We start from the raw sequence: 17804 nt of genomic DNA on the forward strand, positions 1-17804 counted from the left end.
TGCAATATATTCATAATTCAACTTACACACCCGACATTGCCTGATCTGACTGCAGAGGAGAAGAGGTGAGATCAAAGAGTTCTCCTTTAACACGAGAGAGCCCTAGCTGGTGCAGATGGAGCTAGCTAGTGACTGTTGGACAGTAATGTATCATGTTGTGTAAGCTAACTGTATTTCTATGTATACATAAGGAGGATTTGTGTGCTAGTAACAAAAACAACGATTAATTATTTTAATTTCTCATTTATATTGGGTATAAAGTATATTTTTTCCTTTTTTTGTATGCATTTTACCCTGAACACTTACAGTGTCTTTGAGTACCTTGAAAAACACTTTTATTCCTATTTTAGGTCTATTTTTGTATAATACTGCACCCTTCTGGCAATGTATTGTCATGCTCTCACTTGCATTATGGTTAAATATATAAAGATTGAGATTGAGATGGTTGCATTAAAGAAACAAATCTTAAATGTTATTTGCCTCCTTCATTGAAACTTTAAAAATGTTCAGGCAGCTCGTCCATGAGTAGCTAAATTAATAAGTGTAAACAAAGTGAAGGTGACATCAAACAGTACACAGGAGTACTGCTATACAAACGACAGAATTAGCTGTGTTATTGTGTCTAGAGCATGACTAAGAGTGGCTGAACCCATTGGGATATTGTTACTGAGTTGCCTTTATTCTGGGAACTGGAATATAAGACAACCACAGAAATCCACTCCTCCAACATCCAACACGCCTCTGCTGGAGAGCCAATCAGATTCCTCTGCAGTTGGTGAACTATCCCTAAAATCAATCAGCCATCTTTAATGATAATAGATGCCCAAAACAACAAAGATCATGTATACGTTTATATTTAAGTCTCAGTTTTTTAATGTATTGACTTCACAGAGGTTGAATATATAAGATAAAAGTTGATCATAGGCTGATCTCAGACACATGGTACAATGATGACGCAGCACGTACAGTCTTGCGTGCTTTGCGTGATGACGTCATGTTATATTTTGAGGCTGTGCTATATAACTCAGTGGCATAATAGAGGAGGCAGAAAAAGGATTGTTGTCCCACTAAACACAGGTAAATACTCCTTATACAAACACTAACACGTTTTTTACTGCTTTATTTAACACACAGTGCTAGTACAGTACATTGTTACCCTGAACATTTGGATATTATGTCGTTTACAGCAAAGTTATTAGCGACCTTTCGTGAGGTAGCACTGTTAGCTTGTAGCTACAATAATTTCACTTGAGGCCAAACAGGTTAGCTGAGCTAGGTTAGCTTAGCACTGTCAGAGGTTGTTAGAGAATACAGTAATACAGAATAAACCGCTTTTATACTACTGACATTTAGAAACACCAGCTAGTATTATCTTCCTACCTACAGTTGTAACTCAAGCCTTGCTTTCGTAGCAAACTGATTGTTGTAGTCAATAACAAGTTTATTGACTATGCACTCACCTGTGGTCGAATGTAACTTAGTAAAAAGAAAAATACTTTTGAAAAATTGAGGTACTTTTACTTGAGTGTTGTCTTTTCATGCCACTTTATACCTCAACTCCACTACAATATGAAGGGATATTTATTAACTTCACTACTTATATTATACAGCTTTAGTTAGTTTACACGCATAGTGTACAGATGTTTACATAAAAGAACGTAGGTTTTTCTACAATAATTTTGTTGTAATACTATTAATAAAATGTATTTTTTACATTGTGCTATTATTACTTTTACATAAGTTAATCTCAATGATTGGTCCACCACTGCTGACAGTCACTCACTGTTTCAGGGTGAACAGAACCGTGCTGCTCCTATGTAGCATATGTTAGCACACTGTGAAAGTCACTGCCATCACTTCCAATGCAAGCTCGAGGATTGCACTTTAAGTTACCTGTTTATAATGTATATAAATGTTTATTTTACAGGTTCCTCTTCATCATGGCTTTGAGAAACGCTCTGTGCCGTCTCCTGGTCTCTCCTCACAGATGTGCCGTCCTCTCAGCTTCCAGATCACAGGGAACTGCAGCACAGGCCAACTGGGGTACTGACAACATGAGATATCTTTGTTTCATAGTGATAGTTCTCAGGGAAACTGTGTTTTATCGTTTCTTGCTTAATATCAATCCTTTCCTGGTTTTACATTTCCACAGAAGCAGAGAAGACTGAGAAGAAGCCTAAAGCGCGTAGGTGTTACTAACTCCTTATTTGGGAAATCTACTGTAGATACTACATTGAATTTTAAGTTCTCACCAGAACATATTTGTAACTATGGTTTGAAGGTTTTTGAATTGTTCCTTTTCTTAATATCTGCCAGCGAAGGTCCAGTTTGACTGGCGCGATGCTCTGAACCTGGAGGGCCAGCTGACGGAGGATGAGATCATGATCAGAGACTCCTTCAGGACCTACTGCCAGGAGAAACTCATGCCTCGCATCCTGATGGCAAACAGAAACGAAGGTCAGAGACTCATAACATGTTCACCTCCAGCCAAAACATGTCTAGGGTCCAACAAACAAAAACAAAGGCACCATTTCAAGGATTCAAGGCTTTTATTGTCATTCGTACAGAGCTACAGTTATGTCGAGGAACCTCTGAGGTCCCAGATACAATAGTGCATACATTACATACAATCAAATAGAATAGAAGACTTGGTGCCATAAGAGTATATATATCATCATTTGTAAGTTGCAAACGGGTGAATGTTATGGATGTTCTTAGTTCAGGTGTTTAACAGTCTTGTGGCCTCTGGAATGTTTAAAGATAATACAAATAAAGATTAAGGTAGACGTCACAGCTGTTCCTTTCTGATGATCGTCACCTAGCAGTGACCTGAGGCCCTGCTTATATGATTCCTAACAGAAAAAAATACATTTTAGTCACGAAAAAGCTCTTATTTTGGAATATATGAATATATTCTGTACATATTTACATGTCCATTTGTTTGACGCTTTTATCCAAAGCGACTAACACACATTCAGTACTGTGGACAATCCCCACAGGAGCAATTTGGGGTGACACAGGGACATGCTGACTGCAGTGGGACTCGAACTTGCTATCCCCTGATTCGAAGTCCAGCACACTATCCACTGAGCCACAGCCACATATAATTAAAGATAGGAATTAGCACAAAAAAATGTACTTTGCTAAAAATAAAACAGCGTATCTTCTGTTACACTTCATGTCATAAAACTGCTGATTGTGTGTTTTATTTATTTCCAGTGTTCCACAGAGATATCGTGTCAGAGATGGGAGAGATGGGCGTGCTGGGCCCAACCATACAAGGTGATTTCACAGTTCACAGTTAATGGTCCATAGATGTGTGTTGTGAACTATAACGTTTCAGCATGCTTTTAAAAAATGTTTTACCGCTGCCTTTATTCATTTCCAACATTAAAACACAAAAGATACACAGAAAAATAACACTTAAAGTTAATTCAATAAGAAAAAACTACTTTTTATTTTCATTTACAAACAGTTTACCGTGTAAATCTGGAACATTCCTCTCACAGAAAGGACTGAATTGTCCCAAATGGACTTTGGCCGTGTGCACACTGGACCTGAGGGCTTTGTTTGTTTTGGAGAAATCTTTAACTACGACTACTTCCAACTTTATTCATACAGCACTTTTCATACTTATTATACAACACACTTCACGAAACCAAAAACAATAACGAATAAAAAATACAAGCAGAAGGACTGAATAAAACAAGAATAAATACACTTGAATAATGACATAAATGAATAATGGTGTCTTGAGTTGGCTCTGGACTTTTATCAGTTAGTTTCCAACACCCTGATGTTATTCCTCTTCCTGTGTTTGATGTGAAGGTTTTGGATGTGCCGGTGTGAGTTATGTCGCGTACGGTTTGATCGCCAGAGAGGTGGAGCGAGTGGACAGCGGATATCGCTCCGTCATGAGCGTGCAGTCGTCCCTCGTCATGCATCCCATCAACGCCTACGGCACAGAGGAGCAGAAGCAGAAGTACCTCCCCAGGCTGGGTAAGAGTCATGGACGGATATTCAAATAGCTTACAGTCCCAGCTTAAAGTCCTCTGTGTGTGGCGGGGTTACAGATGGGGTCCAAAATGTTGATCAGAGTTTGAAAGCTAGAGTGAATAAGTGAGTTTTGAGAGATGTTTTGAAGGATTCAAGAGTGTTGGCCTTTCATGCAATGCTATCGAATGTATATTTTTTTCAGTTGTTGGCCTTTCGGGTGAGGCTGGGAAGGGAGTTCCAGAGTTAATGCCTCAGCCATTAAATAGACATCATGGTGTTGTGCTCTACTCGCAGCTCGGGGGGAGATCCTGGGATGTTTTGGTCTGACGGAGCCGAACCACGGTAGTGACCCGAGCGGCATGGAGACCAGAGCCAAGTACAACCCGTCCAGCGGCACCTACAGTGTGACCGGCTCCAAGACCTGGTGAGCAATGGCATTTATATGTGTCTTTATTAAACAGGGACCATGCATACAAACAGAGGTGGGAAGTAGTGGAGTACAAATACTTTGTTACTGTACTTAAGTACATGTTTCTGGTACCAGTACTTTACTCCACTACTTATTTTTCTGATGACTTTTTACTTTGACTTCTTAAATTTTGAACCCAAATACCTGTACTTTCTACTTCTTACATGTTGAACCCAAATACCTGTAATTTCTACTTCTCACATGTTGAACTCAAATACCTGTACTTTCTACTTCTTACATGTTGAACCCAAATACCTGTACTTTCTACTTCTTACATGTTGAACCCAAATACCTGTACTTTCTACTTCTTACATGTTGAACACAAATACCTGTACTTTCTACTTCTTACATGTTGAACCCAAATACCTGTACTTTCTACTTCTTACATGTTGAACACAAATACCTGTACTTTCTACTTCTTACATGTTGAACTCAAATACCTGTACTTTCTACTTCTCACATGTTGAACACAAATACCTGTACTTTCTACTTCTTACATGTTGAACCCAAATACCTGTACTTTCTACTTCTTACATGTTGAACTCAAATACCTGTACTTTCTACTTCTCACATTTTCCAAACAGGCTGGTTCCTTTAGTCTGAATGTGTGTTTGGTGGCGTGATCATTATTATTTAGAGTCATTGCGTGCCTATTGATTTGAACACGATCCGTGTATCCATCACTTCCTGGTCTTCTCTAAAGAAGAGGGACCAATGAAAACGTTGTCATGTTGCCGTTGTTCAGCATGGAAACATTCATTAGCTAACAATGACATTATTGTTCTATTAATATAAAGGGAGGTCAGGTACTCTTTAAAACAGCTGCTATGGGTACTTTTTACTGAAGTGCATTTCAAAGCCTCTTTACTTTTACTGGAGTAAAGAAATTGTGTCAGTACTTCTACTTTTACCAGAGTATGTTTAAACACGAGGATCTGTACTTCTACTTGAGTAAAGGATGAGTTTACTTTTGTCATCTCTGCATACAAATATATTAATCTCCAAAAGAGAAGAGATGATTTAAGCCTGATTGTTTGATTAGCTCATTTCCCTCTCAGTCCCTGAGTACATGCTTAACAATCCTCAGGGGAGAAGTTAGAGGGGCCGTTCACCCCCAAAACAAAGGTGCCCAACATCAAACGGCATAGTTCATGTTACACACCTGAACTTTTGAAAGAACATCCATAGCTTACAAATTATTTATCTGATATATCATATTCCAATGACTTGTATATAGACTCTCCTTGCACTATTTCATCTGTTTCATTGTGTTGCTCTGTGGGAGGAGACTGAGACCTCAGATTGTCATGTGTGCATAACTACACTGTAGCTCTGACAATAAAGCCTTGAATCTGAATCTTGAATCATACTTGTGTTGTTTACCATCCCCTGAAGATCCCTCTGCCTCCTCCCCCCTCAGGATCACCAACTCCCCGGTGGCAGACATCGCGGTGGTCTGGGCTAAATGTGACGACGGGAAGGTGCGCGGCTTCATCCTGGAGCGCGGCATGAAGGGTTTCTCCACTCCTAAGATCGAGGGGAAGTTCTCCCTCAGAGCCTCGGCCACCGGCATGATCGTGATGGACGAGGTGGAGGTTCCTGAGGAGAACCTGCTGCCACACGTCTCCGGACTCGCTGTGAGTGCAGGGAATCATAGTGTTGTTTCCCTTCAATAGTGTTCTTATTTGTCACACAGTTTATAGATTTTGTTATTTTCACGGTCATCTGTATATTTTTCTTAAAATGCTGGTTTATTTCTATTATTTTGAGTTGTTTCTATTTTAGAGTTGTTTATTTCTACTCTTTCTATTATGTGCAATGCCTTTTTTTGTTTTATGCTGCTGCAACAACATTTCCCAAATTGGGGTTATTAAAGTACATCTTATCTTTATTTTATCTTATAACCACCGCTAAGCTAAAGGTGGCTAATGTTGGACTATAAAGGAACTACAGCACGGTCACATGACTTCACGTCACCACCGCTAAGCTAAAGGTGGCTAACATTGGGCTATAAAGGAACTACAGCACGGTCACATGACTTCACTTCACCACCACTAAGCTAAAGGTGGCTAATGTTGAACTATAAAGGAACTACAGCACAGTCACATGACTTCACGTCACCACCGCTAAGCTAAAGGTGGCTAACATTGGGCTATAAAGGAACCACAGCTCGGTCACATGACTTCACGTCACCACCGTTAAGCTAAAGGCGGCTAATGTTGGGCTATAAAGGAACTACAGCACGGTCACATAACTTCACTTCACCACCACTAAGCTAAAGGTGGCTAATGTTGAACTATAAAGGAACTACAGCACGGTCACATGACTTCACATCACCACCGCTAAGCTAAAGGTGGCTAACATTGGGCTATAAAGGAACCACAGCTCGGTCACATGACTTCACGTCACCAGCGTTAAGCTAAAGGCGGCTAATGTTGGGCTATAAAGGAACTACAGCACGGTCACATGACTTCACTTCACCACCACTAAGCTAAAGGTGGCTAATGTTGGACTATAAAGGAAATACATCACGGTCACATGACTTCGTGTCACCACCGCTAAGCTAAAGGTGGCTAACATTGGGCTATAAAGGAACCACAGCTTGGTCACATGACTTCACGTCACCACCGTTAAGCTAAAGGTGGCTAACATTGGGCTATAAAGGAACTACAGCACGGTCACATAACTTCACTTCACCACCACTAAGCTAAAGGTGGCTAATGTTGAACTATAAAGGAACTACAGCACGGTCACATGACTTCACATCACCACCGCTAAGCTAAAGGTGGCTAACATTGGGCTATAAAGGAACCACAGCTCGGTCACATGACTTCACGTTACCACCGTTAAGCTAAAGGCGGCTAATGTTGGGCTATAAAGGAACCACAGCTCGGTCACATGACTTCACGTTACCACCGTTAAGCTAAAGGCGGCTAATGTTGGGCTATAAAGGAACTACAGCACGGTCACATGACTTCACTTCACCACCGCTAAGCTAAAGGTGGCTAATATTGGGCGTGAAGCCGTTCAGTCGTCTCATTTAGACACTTGTTAGCAACCGCCGTTTTTTTTTTATTCACCAGTGAGTGGTATTTACTGACGGATTTTATGTCGTAGAACAAAACGTTAAAATCTCAGCTTGTGTTAACCAAATACATTTATAATTCTCTCTCCTTGTGTTGCCTTCAGGGTCCGTTCGGCTGCTTGAACAACGCTCGGTACGGGATCGCGTGGGGTGCTCTCGGTGCTGCAGAGTTCTGTTTCCATGCAGCTCGACAATACACACTCGACAGGTCAGACTTATTCCTATCTGTTCATACATGTTTGTGTTTAGCATTATTTTTTGGAGCTACGTGGAAAAATGTTTTTGTTCAATTCTTCTGTCGCTGTTTTGTTCCAGAATCCAGTTTGGCGTTCCGCTGGCGAGGAATCAGCTGATGCAGAAGAAAATGGCCGACATGCTGACGGAGATCACCATCGGCCTGCAGGCCTGTCTGCAGCTGGGCAGACTCATCGACGCTAAAAAGTAAAAAGACGACACATTTATAGCAATTAGTTATTGATCCATATTGTGCAGCTCTACCGTAAATATAGCAAATACAAATAAACACAAGATGTATCTGAGGCTGATCGGGTTGGCAGGTAATTGTCCATAAAGCATAAAAACTAATATGTCTATTAATAACTCCATGTTACCTTTCAATTACTGAAGAGCTGTGCTGCTGTGTTTATTGTATTTGTGTAACTCTGGCACAACGATGTCCTTCGGGGTGAATACAGTCCTATCTCATCTTATGGACCAAGTCGTAGGTGACCCAAATGTCCATGTTTTGTGCACAGAGCGGCCCCGGACATGATCTCCATGCTGAAGAGGAACAGCTGCGGGAAATCTCTGGACATCGCCCGGCAGGCCCGAGACATGCTGGGAGGAAACGGCATCTCAGACGAGTATCACATCATCCGCCACGTCATGAACCTGGAGGCTGTCAACACGTACGAAGGTGAGGAGGAGGAGGAGAGAGAATGTTTCAAATTCACCTAAAGGTCACCTATTGTGCAAAATTCTCTTCTTCATGTCTCTTCTACATCAACTTGTGTCCCCTCTTCTTCATGTCTCTTCTACATCAACATGTGTCCCCTCTTCTTCATGTCTCCTCTACATCAACATGTGTCCCCTCTTCTACATCAACATGTGTCCCCTCTTCTTCATGTCTCTTCTTCATCAACATGTGTCCCCTCTTCTTCATGTCTCTTCTACATCAACATGTGTCCCCTCTTCTTCATGTCTCTTCTACATCAACATGTGCCCCCTCTTCTTCATGTCTCTTCTACATCAACATGTGTCCCCTCTTCTTCATGTCTCTTCTACATCAACATGTGTCCCCTCTGTGGAAAGAGACTCTGAAAGTTTCAGGAACAAAGATTCTCTCTCTTTTTGATCCATTTCTATAAAAACCTGTCTGAAAATGAGCCGATCAGATTTTGGCCACTTTATGATGTCATAACGATGTGTTGGCTTGTGTAACCATTCGTATGACAATACAGAGCACTCACTCATCTGTTATGATATTTAAATGTTGAATATGTGTCTCCTCCTCAGGAACTCATGATATCCACGCTCTGATCCTGGGCCGAGCCATCACCGGCCTGCAGTCGTTCACCGTCAACAAATAGACCGTCCAACAGGAAGCTGCCGTCCTTCAAAACTCACATTTTGCATGTAGCAGTTTGGGGATTATTTTCATGAATTCTCTGTAAAGTGAAATATCTTTCAATCAGATTTAAAGGAAATGTATTTGAGTGCTTTATTTTCAAAGTGTGACCTATTGTAATTTAGAAAGAGTTTAAAAAGGGCTATTTTTACTACTCACAATTACACTTTAACTGAGGCTTTTCTCAGCTCCCTATTCCCTGTAGAGACTTGCATGGACTCTACTGGTAAAGAAATTAGGATTTTTTTTTTTAATGGAGTGGTGCAGGAATGAGTCCTAAAACCTGGAAATGAGTCAGTGTTTTTGTACTTTTAGGTCCCCTCGTCTCAAAGTTTTTGGGTAAAAAGTCAGAATTATCGAAAAAAATGCTGCACCACTCTGAGGTCAACATCTAGATGCTGCTGTCACTAATGTTTGCAACGTTGACACTGTAATTTTAAAACAACAAAGCATTAGTTCCCAGTGTTTGTCGTTTGTGTGTTTGTAGTTGCATGTCAAGGTGTATTGTTTTCTGATTTGATCAATTATGCAGACTGTTGTGTGATTGGTTAAAGAAGGGATCCAGTGAGGGGACGACTGTGAGTCACTGTGATGTAACCGTGCCAGAGGAGGAGGATGTGGATGAGAGCTTTAATAAATAAAGGTTATTTAAGTATCACTAATGTCTGTCAGTTTGTTAAGTGGTCTTAAAGTACGGTGGCCCTGAAGTGCAAGACACCACAGCATTTCAGAAAACACCACAGCATTTCACATTGGACGGAAAGGGTATTCCTTTAGGGAGAACACTTCTTGTTTGTGATTGGACAGAGCCAGCCATAGAAGCACTGCTGTGATTGGTTGTTTTTGCTGCCAGTCAAGAAATTACGCTTCGTGATTGGCCCAACACATCAGCCGTTAGCTGCTAGCACACACTCAGAGCTCACAGCTCCTCATATCTGTTCAGAAACTGGACAAAAGTTAAACATACACACACACAGACTGTCTATGTCATGGTGAATACAGTCGCTGCTTTATTTATGTCTGTATGTATGACGTTGTGAGTGTGGACGGAGCAGCTACAGGTTAGTTTAGCCTGGTCGATCCGATTCCGATAGGATTTACATGGAGATACGGCCCGCCCCCTCTCCAGCGTCTTGTTTGAATGACAGGAGTAAACACATAATTAATGCTTTATTCATTCATGGTTTTAAGGGGCTTATCTCCATGTAAATACTATGGTAGACTACCCAATATTCGCATCGCTCTAATCGCTCGAGTTTCACCGCGGCTGTCAGCTGTGTTTGCTCCTGTCATTCAAACAAGAGGCGCTGGAGAGGGGGCGGGGCGTATATCCATGTAAATTCTATGGGAGATACCAACTACAACAAAATGAACATATTTGACCGTAATTTAATTGTAATACACGTTTCAAAGTGATGCCGAAGCAACTACATACTGATAACGGTTAGTAAAAACCATGAATTAACGCTTTAACAAGTCTGCAAACAAGACGGCAGGCGAAAAGCTTTTAAAATGCGTGTTTTCGAATGGAATCGGATCCATCAGGCTAAACTAACCTGTAGCTGCTCCGTCCACACTCACAACAACGTCATACAGACATAAATAAAGCAGCGACTGTATTCACCATGACATAGAGAGTCTGTGTTTTGTACATGTTTAACTTTTGTCCAGTTTCTGAACAGATATGAGGAGCTGTGAGCTCTGAGTGTGTGCTAACAGCTAACAACTGATGTGTTGGGCCAATCACGCAGCGTCATTTCTTGACTGGCAGCAAAAACAACCAATCACAGCAGTGCTTCTATGGCTGGCTCTGTCCAATCACAAACAAGAAGTGTTCTCCCTAAAGGAATACCCTTTCCGTCCAATGTGAAATATTGTTGTGTTTTCTGAAATGCTGTGGCGTTTTCTGAAATGCTGTGGTGTTTTCTGAAATGCTGTGGTGTCTTGCACTTCAGGGCCACCGTACTAAAGAGTATTAAAAGTTGATAAATCAATTTAGCGACAATGAAGGCTATTAAAAAGTATTAGACGGCGTTTTCCAAGGTATTACATTTTGTAGCTTGTTTTCATTAAGTATATAAATTGTCCAAAGAGGTAGTATTCTACAGTCTGCCTGAAGTAATCATTGCGTAGGTGTGTAGTGCAGAATCACACTACACACCTACGCAATGAGTACGGGATGCCATAAATAAACTACAGTTTATTTATGGCATCCCGTTGGATTTGACGTCATCTGAACAGGACATCGCACGCTCACTGCTTGATGGCGCGCAAAGGTCCGTTTACGCCGGTTGTTAAACAACATCGTTATGGGGAAATGCAAGTCTGCGTCCAAATGGTTGGAAGATAAGGAGGAAGGACAATCAATACTGTATATAGTCAATGTGAGGTGAAGTGTGTCACCAAGGTAACCGGTTACAACTCAAAGTGGCGATGAGGTCTTAAAATGTATGGAAAGGGTCTTTAAAGGGTCTTACATTTGACTTCAGGATTCCTGCATATACCCTGCCACCCTTATGTAGCTGTTAAAGTAAGGAAAACAAGGATTTGTACCTATTCTGTGCAGGAATCCAGGAAATAAATATTGAAATATTGATGCTAGGGCTCCCGATTGAAAGTCTGATACAACAGAAAACATGATGTTATACTGATATAGCCTTGGGATGAATAGAAAATATGGTTTTATGTTTTCACTGGAGCCATTATGTGTTTTGGCTAAACTCTTAATATAAACTTTATTGGAGCTATGGTTAGACTTCCAATATTTCCAAAGAAACAACTTACATTTCAGAAGTGTTTCACATATATTCAGTAACACAGCATAAGAGAAATCTGAAATGCAAATGTGTTCACGATTAACCATAAGGGTTTAACCAGAGGAGGTCAGAAGACACGAGATGTACTGTTAAGTTGCTCTTTACGGGTCAGAAAGGTCAACTCTATTTATAGCGCCTGCCTCTTTAAGACAAGGTGTGTGTGTGTGTGTGTGTGTGTGTGTGTGTGTGTGTGTGTGTGTGTGTGTGTGTGTGTGTGTGTGTGTGTGTGTGTGTGTGTGTGGCCTAGCATTACTATACTTGTGGGGACCTAAATCTGTTTACACAGTCACGTGTGGGGACTCGCCTCCCTTATGGGGACAAAATGGAGGTCCCCATAAGGGGAATCATTAATTTTAGGGTGAAGACTTGGTTAGGGTTAGGCATGTGTTGGTTATGGTTAAGGTTAGGATAAGTCTCCAGGAAATGCATGTAAGTCAATTTAATGTCCCCTGAAGTGATGTATACATGGTATGTATGTGTGTGTGTGTGTGTGTGTGTGTGTGTGTGTGTGTGTGTGTGTGTGTGGTGTGTGTGTGTGTGTGTGCGTGCGTACGTGCGTGCGTGTGAGGTAGTTTGTAGTTTCTTATTTAGTTAAGCTCCACCTTCACCAGCTACAAAATGTAAAAGATGTATAGATTAAAGATCACTTATTTATAAACCAGTGGTATACATATCTATAAATGTCAATTATGTATAAGGATTACTTTTACTTTCGGTACTTTAAGTACATTTTGATGCTTATACTTTTACTTGTATTTCAACACGGTATTACTACTTTTACTTAAATAAAGTATATCAGTGCTCCTTCCACCACTAGTTAAACTAAACTACATTTAGATTGTATTCCTGATCTCTAACCAACATTTCGAGACAGTCTAATAACCCTCTACTCTTTGCTAAGTGACTGATTGACTGACTGATTTCCTGCAGGGGGATTTCTCGGTAACTGGAGGGTATTAGATTAGGGGAAGACGACGCCATATTTAATCCTGCGTGGGTGACTGAAAGTGGGCCAAGCCAACAGGTTAGAGACCACCTGCAGACAGAGAGAGGAGCGCTTCATTTCAATACCAAGGACATAAGGGAAGGACAAGTTGAGCCGCTGAGCTTCTGGGATTTACTTTACCGAGAAGAATTATTCACTCAAACCTTCGCATGGATTCTGGGCTTCGAAACAAGGTTGGAAATGCATTAAATATTAAACGCTGGTGATATACGGAGGTAGGTTTGTCTCAATGTGTTTGTGTTAACAATCAGCCGTTTGGGAATTATTTGTGGATTGTAGTTTTACGTGCGTTGATTTGCTTTTTACATACAAAATGTGTAAATGTTACAAATAGTATATATTCACAAATGCTTTTAATTTACGTGGAATTTGTTTCAAATCAAATTTACTGCTTGAGATTATTTTAATTATTCAATTGTATTTTTTTGTTTTTGTTTGTATTAGTGGAAGGTGTTCTCACATTGACAAATCACATATTTACAGTCTTATTGTAGGTCATTTCACACAAATAATAAAGAGACAAACCTCCCATATTAATCAAATTATCTGACTTTCTCAATTTCCTTTTTTTGCAGGTTTTCTTCGCTCCTTTCTGGTGGTTTTTGCTTCACGTGAGGACTTCTACTGTCATGTCTCTGTCCAATTATAAGTGATAACGAAGAACCAAAAGTCCCCTCTCTGTTGGAATAATCCTCCTTCATCATGAATGTTGCTAACTTCACCAATGTGGTCAAAACTGGGAAAGGGATCCCAATTTCCACCTTAGAAGACCCTCTGTATATTCAGTATAAGCCCCCAATAAAGGACCTGGTGCCCCTGCCTAAGACGGTGATGTACCTGCTGATAGCTGTCCTGGTGGTGTTTGGAGTTGCCTATGCTATTGTGGGACATCTCATCAAGGATCTGGCCATTGACATTACAGGTATATTTCATTCTAGAGGACATTTAAGATGTATGCTAATTACAGTTTGGTTTGTTTAACCCATTACTTATTTAAAGAGCAAATGTAAAGTGGAAGCTATGGGTTATTGTAATAATATCATACAAGCTTAGTAAGTTGTTGGTGGTTAATGTGACCAATGCAACACCTGATGCAAGGTATGGAAGCCCATGCAATTACTATAGCATTATCATTTACCACAAATGAATGTGTTATTCGAGGAAAACGCAATAATTCTATTTTCATTTTCACAAAGTTCAGCGTTCTGATGATGAAAAGGGAAAAGTTGACATTTAATTTTCAAAGCAATACCCTGTTTTTTTTGTTTTTTTAAGTTGCATTTTAATATTGTACACGACACAGCGGCGATACAAAAGTGAACATGGTTACAACATATTTACATATAATTGTCAGTGTTAATGTGTTGTCTGCCACTGTAACTGTCAACCATGTCAACGTTGTATCCGTAACTTTTTGCTAACTATGAATCATTTTCATTTAACGTTAATTAACTTGTTAGCCTCGTTTAACCATTAAATTGTGAAGTTACTTAAAGCTAACTGTTAGCATTCTTTACCCATACTTTTAGCCATTGCTATCAAATGCTACCAACATTGAATGTTTATTTCCTAATTATAACTAACAATTTTAGATTCTCCCCCATTTATTTTATACTTTAAGCCCAACTATTTCAACAATTTGTTATGTCTTTTAGCTAACTACCCTGTTGATAAGACCAGCATGGTATCCTTTACTATTAGGACCTTTCCGTTAGCTTGCTTATTGTTTTCACTTCTCTCAAAAATAACCTGTGTTGTCAGTATGTGAATGTATATGCATTTACTTTGTTAAATACATATGCTTCGTGCAGAATAACCCCTTGGTGTACATGTAGCCTATCTTTGGCCTAAAATAATGGATTTATGACATTACAACACTACAATTCAGCCGCCATTCATTTATCATATATCCTTATATCATTGGTCAAATGAAATCTACAAGCTAACCAATGTCTCCTTTGTTTAGAGTGTGTTTTGGGTCCGACTGGTGACGAGGAAAAGGACAAAGAAAGCGAGCTTGTGGTCGCCAGCCATCCTCCAGCCGTGCATCCTTTCGCCCACAATACCTTCCACGTGTGGGACCAGGGCGAGGTTCTGATCTCTCTTCCTTACATCGAGAGCCCCTCATCCAGCCCGAACCTAATGTCTGCCATCCCATACATCCCATCGTTCTTCCCGCACGCTCACAGCCCAACGAGTCACAACTATGTCGCTTTTAACAACAGCCCCGGGCCCAACAGGGAGCTCAGCGTGCCGAAGGACTTCTGATGTTTGGTAAAGGACTGTGAGCGTGAAAAAAAAGCTTTGATGACTTGGCAACCAATTGTTGGGATTACGGCATATGAGACAGTTCCAGTTTGTGTTGGTTGAGCATTGATGAGGCTGATAAGAGATGGTTTCTATACGTGCAGAAACCTGCGCTGTGTCTCAATTTGGATACTTCTCTTGGTACATTGCATCTGTACCTTTATATATACAGTCTATGATCTGTACACATGGAAGTTGAGCATGTTCCCGTATAATAATACAAATAGTTACCCCAAACGTTATTATTCCGAATAAATCATATATAAGCATCTATAGGGCCAATTGGGTTATTATTTATTATTTTTAGTCTTCGTTTTTTAAGACAGTTGTGGTGATTTAAATATATCCCTCTGGATGTTTAAATATAACTTTTTTGATAAACATTTTAATTTCATATGTCTCAGAAACAGGTGACTATGTAAACCTTTAATTTGTATTTGTACACTTCGTTTTATGACCCGGTAAGCTAGCTAGCTAGAAACCTAATCGTTTGGGTAGCAGATGATTACAGATTGCTCAATAAACCCCCCAAAAATAACAGTGGCTTCTTTTCGACAACAGTGTAGTGGTGCACATATAAAATAGTGAAATAACTTTTGTTTGTATATTGCTATGTATGTTCAGCAGAGCAACCGCAATGGTGGCTAGGTGCTATTAGCCAAGATGGTCGTTGGGGGTGGGAAGTATCAGCTTTCCAAACTCAAATTTGGACTGTTATGCGACGCACTTATACACTCAAAAGTACAGAAATGCACAAATTGAGACACAGCAGCAGTCTTATGTTGACTACTCTGTGCCGTTTCCGTGTTCATTTGCCTACCTAAGACTCTTGTTCACATTCATATCAAGGGAAAAGTCTCCTGAGAACGGGAACCGAAGTAGAAATGGGATTACTGGGGAAGGTCACTGGATATTGTCTATGTGTGCCTCTGCTTCATAGGGTTATGAATGTGTTAAAAGCAGTTTAATAAAGAGTAGAAAGTGGCTGTAAGACAATATCAAACTGGAGCTAATGTTTATTCAGTGAGAGAGACTGACTTTTGTACCGTCAGCAGGAAAATCTGTATCCTTTCTGTATAAAACGTCTTTTTTGGTGGAAAGTACTGGTGTCTTTTCTGTTTTTTATCGCTCCTAAGAAGGTCAGACTCTTGATGGAGGTTTATACATTATCTGTAGTAAACAAAGCCACTTCCAACCTGTGTCACCCACTTCGGGAAAAAGTTATTTCAAGACACCGAGGGATTAGTTTAAGGCCGAAGACTTATCAGAGTTCCAGAAACTCAGAGCTTGTACACAACACGACTTAATCCTGCGACCCTTTAATGCAGGTGTCACGCGCGCAGGTGGATTCCCCCGTGTGGAAATACAGAAGCGCTGATTATAGCACAAAAACGTGTGTGTGGCCTAGCATTACTGTACTTGTGGGGACCTAAATCTGTTTACACAGTCATGTGTGGGGACTCGCCTCCCTTATGGGCACAAAATGGAGGTCCCCATGAGGGGAATCATTCATTTTAGGGTGACGACTTGGTTAGGTTAAGGTTAAGGGTAAGGGTTAAGGTTAGGCATGTGTTGGTTATGGTTAAGGTTAGGATAAGTCTCCAGGAAATGCATGTAAGTCAATGTAATGTCCCCTGAAGTGATGTATACATGGTGTGTGTGTGTGTGTGTGTGTGTGTGTGTGTGTGTGTGTGTGTGTGTGTGTGTGGCATGCTACGAAAGTCAGCTAATTTCCCATTTAATACCAGTTTTTGTTCTTGGACGTTGACTTGTTCTTAATAAAGGGGTCAAATCACAACCTTTTTTGCAGCTACAATCAATTTAAAAAAAATCCAGGAGTCAGGAAAAGTTTCTAGAAAGTTTTGATTATTTTGAAAAACAAGAAATGATTTATTTTTAATTTACAACTCTTGTCTAACCGATGTCAGGTCAGTTCTCAGAGCTTAGTGAGTTAATTTAAGCTATCTCTGAACTCGAGTCTGGCGCAGATACAGGGCACTTTACTTGGATTTAAATTAAGAACTGAATGAAAGGTGTCGCACAATGTCTATTAAAGGTTTACTGTAATCCCTAAATAACAAACAAAGACATCTTCTTTCCAGACACAACAAACTTAGTGCGATGGTAGGCTATATACAAATGTTCAGTAATCTGTATTAGCGCAAATCTTCCAGTAAGCTTTAACTTAGAAACGGATTTCTGCTATTTTAGTACATTTCACATTCTAGAAAAGGTGGTTTTTGGGCTATTTGTAAGTAGGTGAGGTACAGTACAACCTGTGATTTCTGCCTTGAGTAAAAAGAATACCCGTGGATGAGTATTTTTCAGAAAGTCAGTAGAAAAGGCCCGGGAGTCTCTTTGCTAATTTTCAATGGTCTTTGCAATTAACAGGGGAACTCCAAGAGAGATCTTCCTCAGATATAATGCAGTTAAAGTCTTGTTAGTTAATGATTCATTTCCTGCAAGGCTCATAAAGAGGCCTGGAGATAATAGTCGGC

At 40.2% G+C, this 17804-nt stretch overlaps 1 protein-coding gene across 1 annotated transcript; it reads left to right on the top strand.

Annotated features, from left to right (window-relative positions):
• Positions 1-983: 983 nt before the first annotated feature.
• Positions 984-9835, top strand: LOC117535494 (glutaryl-CoA dehydrogenase, mitochondrial-like). The gene is made up of 12 exons (XM_034199979.1): positions 984-1077; positions 1928-2043; positions 2153-2185; positions 2317-2457; positions 3220-3282; positions 3829-3999; positions 4291-4420; positions 5886-6102; positions 7655-7758; positions 7866-7991; positions 8306-8466; positions 9066-9835. The coding sequence occupies exons 2-12, from the start codon at positions 1941-1943 to the stop codon at positions 9137-9139; spliced, it is 1323 nt and encodes a 440-aa protein (XP_034055870.1). The 5' UTR covers positions 984-1077; positions 1928-1940; the 3' UTR covers positions 9140-9835.
• Positions 9836-17804: the final 7969 nt, after the last annotated feature.

The sequence above is a fragment of the Gymnodraco acuticeps genome, unplaced genomic scaffold (assembly GCF_902827175.1).
Source record: "Gymnodraco acuticeps unplaced genomic scaffold, fGymAcu1.1, whole genome shotgun sequence".
Lineage (NCBI taxonomy): Eukaryota > Metazoa > Chordata > Actinopteri > Perciformes > Bathydraconidae > Gymnodraco > Gymnodraco acuticeps.

What these genes read in the sequence shown, in the direction of transcription:
- LOC117535494 (XM_034199979.1), top strand. Translation starts at nt 1,941, where the DNA reads ATGGCTTTGAGAAACGCTCTGTGCCGTCTCCTGGTCTCTCCTCACAGA. An exon ending in GATGGCAAACAGAAACGAAG is followed by an intron (nt 2,458 to 3,219) that starts GTCAGAGACTCA and finishes ATTTATTTCCAG; the next exon opens with TGTTCCACAGAGATATCGTG. An exon ending in GGCTGTCAACACGTACGAAG is followed by an intron (nt 8,467 to 9,065) that starts GTGAGGAGGAGG and finishes TCTCCTCCTCAG; the next exon opens with GAACTCATGATATCCACGCT.